A 5,030-nucleotide genomic window follows, 5' to 3' on the forward strand; every position below is an offset into this window, starting at 1 on the left:
CAGCAACTTCCATGTATCTCTTTTCAGTGCCCAAAAAGTTTATTAAGCCCTGACAGTGATCAGCATCAAATTTCTTCTTGTAATATCAATGCTTATTGAACCCCTGAGGTCAAGAGAATTAAGGATATGATCACCAATGTGAATTTTCTTGATATTTTATTAACTTCTCCGCAGTACTTTGACAAGGAAAATATGGACAAGATAGGAGAATTTACTCTTTGATAGTAGGTGTTAAAGGGTTAAGAAAAGTAATACACGTTTTCTTTAGTTTGTCTCTCCTTCTCCTGCCACTTTTCTTTCATCTTATTGGATTAAATTACGCGTATGAACGGTACGTGCTCTGAGGCATTTTGTGGTGACATAAAAAATCATCTGAAGAAAACGATGTTATTTTGTTGTCCTTCAGAGTTCATGTTATATTATGTGTCCACTGAACCTGGGATGAAATTAATTTAACGAGCGCCTTCTTTCTCAAGAAAAATGTTGTACCAGAGCGCAGGGCGCTTGTGAACAAGCCGCACGACTTTAAAGGCCCGTTTAAATGGTTTAAACATTTGCTTCAACATACGTTCAACACAGTTGTTGAACCAAATGTCGGGGGCGTTTGAACTGGTCGACATTGTTGAAAGCGTAAAAAAAATGTTAAAAGCTTGTTGAAAGTGTGTTGAATCAAATTTAAATTGGTGCAAACTTTCATTCAACATCCATTCAACGTTTTCTTTGTTCTTGAAAATGTTGGATGGCGTTGAAACCGTTTGAACCCTCCGTTCATTCATCAATTGCCCAACATCCGTTAAACTTTTGTTGAACGAATGTTGGGCAAATGTTGAAACCGTTTAAACGGGCCTTAACTTCCATCATGCAAAAGTAAAGGCTGTCCGTCTATCTGTCTGTCTTTTGCTTTCATTCGTTTGGGGTATTTACTAAATTGCAAAGCAGATTCCGGAGAGGGTGCTTAAGGCCGGTCCCCTCAGTTCGTACAAAGATAGCGCGTTTCATCGCCCAAGCTTCACCCACCCAGTTTTATTTCCTAGTTCGTGGTATTGCGAGGTAAGACGTGCAGGATTTGAGGCGAAGGACAAATGAGCTTTGCCTTTAATCAAAATCCACCTCGGTTAATTACAGATGTTAAGGCTCGTCACATCTCCTAAATAAAGCGACTACATTCTCAGGGGAATCGCAGGGATGCGTAAAATGTAAATTCAGTGTAATTTTGCTAATCAATACACGCAGCACTTATGCGAATTTAGCTAAAACATATTACAGATGTCACTTTACCAAATTCGGTTACTATTTTTGCCCTAAAATATGCCCGGCAATATGTTCAGCTATTAAAAGGCTAAAAAGAAATGTCTGAATGTTTTTACAAAGGAACCAAAAGGTTTTCGACATTAAAAGCCCTCGTGATTGCACATTGTTCTTATACTAAGTTATTCCCGAAGGATGAAACCGTGTAATAAAGCAATTTGTTTGTTGAAAGTTTGGAGTTTCTTTTTGCCCTGTTTTTAAACATTAAAGATTTCAAGGGTACTTGTAGTTCGTATAGCAAGCGTGAGGTTCAACGTGTGCGGCCAGTCAGTCATAATTTGGGGAATAAATACTGGCACTGTGTCCATTATCCGGCACTTAACTTTGAATAATATTCATTGTGCAGATACTGAGGCTTTTGTGGAGCATTTTTATTTCTGAATCACCGGGGATTTTTGTGGAATTAAAACCATAAATCGCACACTGACATCTTCTCCCCGCTAAATGCCGAGCCGCAGCGCATGTTTAAGGCAGCTTTAAGGTCCGGCTAAGAATGATACAGGAATTCTTAAAGACTAGCTTCTTTTGCCAAGGACTAATTTGTTGTTATAGCTTTGAGCTAAACATCTGGAAAGGGAGTTCTTTGTACACGAAAATATCCACCAACATCTTGATGCCGCACGCAAAAATGACCAATGCAAGCCCGATAGCAATTACGTGGTCCAAGTACCACAAGTTCTCAATTTCATCCATCAGCAATGCACTTAAAGCAAGACCGAACAATAGTCCGCTAGTGATCGCGTCGTCAATGGCCAGCGAGAAAAGTACAGAGCTTTTGAATTGTTTGAATATCCAGTACTCTGTAGCGGCGAGAATACAGTAAACAAAGCTGAACCCAAATAGCGCCGGCCACATTATATCAGAGTGACTAGGGGTGCTTTCGTCCACCAAATGGAAACTGGACACGGCGATTGTGATAACGCTGTCTATAACGAAGGCAACACCAAACGTAATCGATCCGAATTTCTCTCTCTTGGGTCCAATTTCGCCGTTTCTGTCGTCTCTGAACCGCCAGATTACAACAGAAGCGCTGAAGATTGCAAGAAACGTATCCATAGCCGACGCAAGGACGGCGGAGCTGTCCGTCGTGGCCGAAGCAAAAAACGATGCTGCACAGAAAATCACCGAAGCCATTAAACTCGCTATTGCGATAGCCATGGCAGCTTTTCTCCATTTGCGTCTTTCATTCACTTCAGGCACAGTGTCTTGCCTACTTTCTCCAGTTTCTTCCGTGGTGAAGGACACACAGGGCGATTTTTCGCAAACGCTGTCGTTGATTGCGGGGTTGAATTCTGCTTTAAACACGGCAGCCAGTTTTGGTCGAAGCGTCGGTGACTCTCCCTGGACACGATCAGAGGTGTCATTTGGGGGAGATGGCCGATCCTTCTCTCTGAAGTCTTTCTTTTTCATTGCAAATCGATCAGCGTCCTCTTGTAAGGACACATAGAATTGTTCATGCACTTATTCTCTACTGAAATTGACTGTCTTTTGAAGTGCATATCTTGCATGCTTGAGAAATAATTTACGCCCTTATTGGTCATTGCCATAAACGGGTGGATAATCCCTCAAGACAATGGATTTCATTCAAACCATTCAAAGCCTCTACCTCTTGTGAGATTGCCGTGTTATTACAAAATCTTGTGTGGTCGCAAGAGACAGTCTGTTTGTTAGAGATCTGAAATGTTGTTGAAATGTCTCAGTCAAGTTGTATCGGAATTGATTACTGTATTACTAATTCACAAGTATTTACCCCTTTGGACAATGAACCTCAAGAGGATTATTGTCTTTTCGTACTTTCAACCCATTGTCTTGTCTAAGGGGGTTAGTTGCTAAAGAAACTGTGGTGCTGTGTCGGTGGGGACTGCAAAGGAATGTTTCTTTTTATTAACAGTTATAAGGTAATTTGGCCGCTGTAAAGAGATTCGAGTGTCAGCCCTTCGTCAGAGCGAATCATGTCAGTATGGGAAGGTAGAGCTGATAACTATAAATACGATTACAAAGCAGCTGTGTACGAATCATGTTGGCCTCTCTGGTTTTCTCTTTTACATGTTACTTTCTTCAACGTCTTTCCCACCCTGGTAACCCATTTACCCTTCAATGAAACACAGGGTCACTCAAGTTATAACTTGTTTTGTTGTACGGGGAGGGGGTGTGGCCCTGCATTTGGTCAGTGGAAAAGCTGGCCTGTTAGTCCGCCAGAGTTGTAGCCAGCCAGCAAGCCAGACAGTTATCCTGCAAGACTTTTTTTTTCCAGTTAACCCGGAGTTCAGCCTTGTCTGGAATAATTTTCCAAGATGTTAGAATAGCATTGTAATAATGTGTTTTTGACCAAGACAGCAAGGGTTAGACACATTATGCTCGTAAATTTGACCATTGTGCTTTTTAGCGTCACCCTAAAAATCGTACCATTATGCCGAAAATTATGCTCGTGTCAGACCGTGCCATTATGCTCGTGTGATGCTGGCTGAAATTTCGCCCATGAATTCACGGTACCACCCAAACGAGTCCCCAAAGCTTAAAACGCAACATTTTAATATTTTTGTTTTACTCTTAAAGGCGACGAACAATAACGCGGAAAATCTAAAATGCGTAAAGCATGTTAATACAAGTATGATGGACCTGGCATGGATACTGCTGTACCCAGACCTCTAAACCATTAACCAAGCATTAGAAAGAGCTGAATAATCAGACTGAGGAGACAAACTCGATATTTTTTTCTTACATTTTCACTGAAAATGGGGAAAATATTAGTTGCGTAGCATCATGCTAAAATTAGGCTATAAACTTGGCCATTATGCCGGTATTATGCTCGATGCTCTGACCATGCCATTATGCCAGAAATTATGCCGGCATAATGTGTCAAACCCGAAAGACAACTGATGATGAGCGAAAATTGAGGTGATCTTTTATGGCATCTCATTCACCCCGAGGGGTTAAAATACTGCTTCTTCCGCTGTCGCACAACAGTTTAAGAATTACTTTTCTTTGAGGGAAGATTTCTGTTTGGTCTTCAGTTTGAGCTGTCCTCAGTTTCATACACAATTGCATTTTAAAGTTTAACTTAAAAAAAAAAAAAACTAAAAAGTGATTACGTAAAAAAGTTTAAATAACGGGAAGTATCGCTCTGGGCCCAGTTGCTCGAAGCATGGTTAGCGCTAACCCGGGTTAAATGCCGTGACAACCTATAGATTTTAATCGTTTTTAATACCTCTTAACCAATGGTCATCGCTAACCATGCTTCGAGCAACTCAGCCCAGACTGCTTAATACAGGTTGCACGGAACACTTGTCAAAAACAATAAAAACGCAATTTCATTTTTACATATTCTAACTTAATGTGCAGTTTATACACAAAAGCGCTCACAAAATTACTTAATCGGTTGAGAAACTTCAACAATAAAATGGTATAACAACAAACAAATACAATAGAACAAAAAAATGAATAAATTAAAATAAAATGGTATGTTAAAGGGGAAGGAGACCGATACGTTGCCGCTTGAGGACGGTGCTTCCTAATACAGAAGTAATTTAGCACAGTTTATGACTATGCAGGAAAAGCAGCTCTCAATATGGGCTACTGGAATCCTGAAAGAAAATTGGGGGTAGCGGGGCATTTTGTAGAGAGGCGCAACCCCAACCTAAGAAAAATCAAGTAAAAATTACAAATGAAAACACTAATAAAAAACACGAAGATAACGAACAGTGGCACGGGCAGTCACGGGC

At 40.6% G+C, this 5,030-nt stretch overlaps 1 protein-coding gene across 1 annotated transcript; it reads right to left on the bottom strand.

The window, feature by feature from the left end:
- Positions 1-1,854: 1,854 nt before the first annotated feature.
- LOC146488081 (transmembrane protein 163a-like) lies at positions 1,855-2,718 on the bottom strand. Its single transcript, XM_085120591.1, has one exon. The coding sequence runs from the start codon at positions 2,716-2,718 to the stop codon at positions 1,855-1,857; it is 864 nt and encodes a 287-aa protein (XP_084976717.1).
- Positions 2,719-5,030: the final 2,312 nt, after the last annotated feature.

This window comes from Pavona decussata, unplaced genomic scaffold (assembly GCF_977016875.1).
Source record: "Pavona decussata unplaced genomic scaffold, jaPavDecu1.1 SCAFFOLD_11, whole genome shotgun sequence".
In the NCBI taxonomy this organism is placed as follows: Eukaryota; Metazoa; Cnidaria; class Anthozoa; order Scleractinia; family Agariciidae; genus Pavona; species Pavona decussata.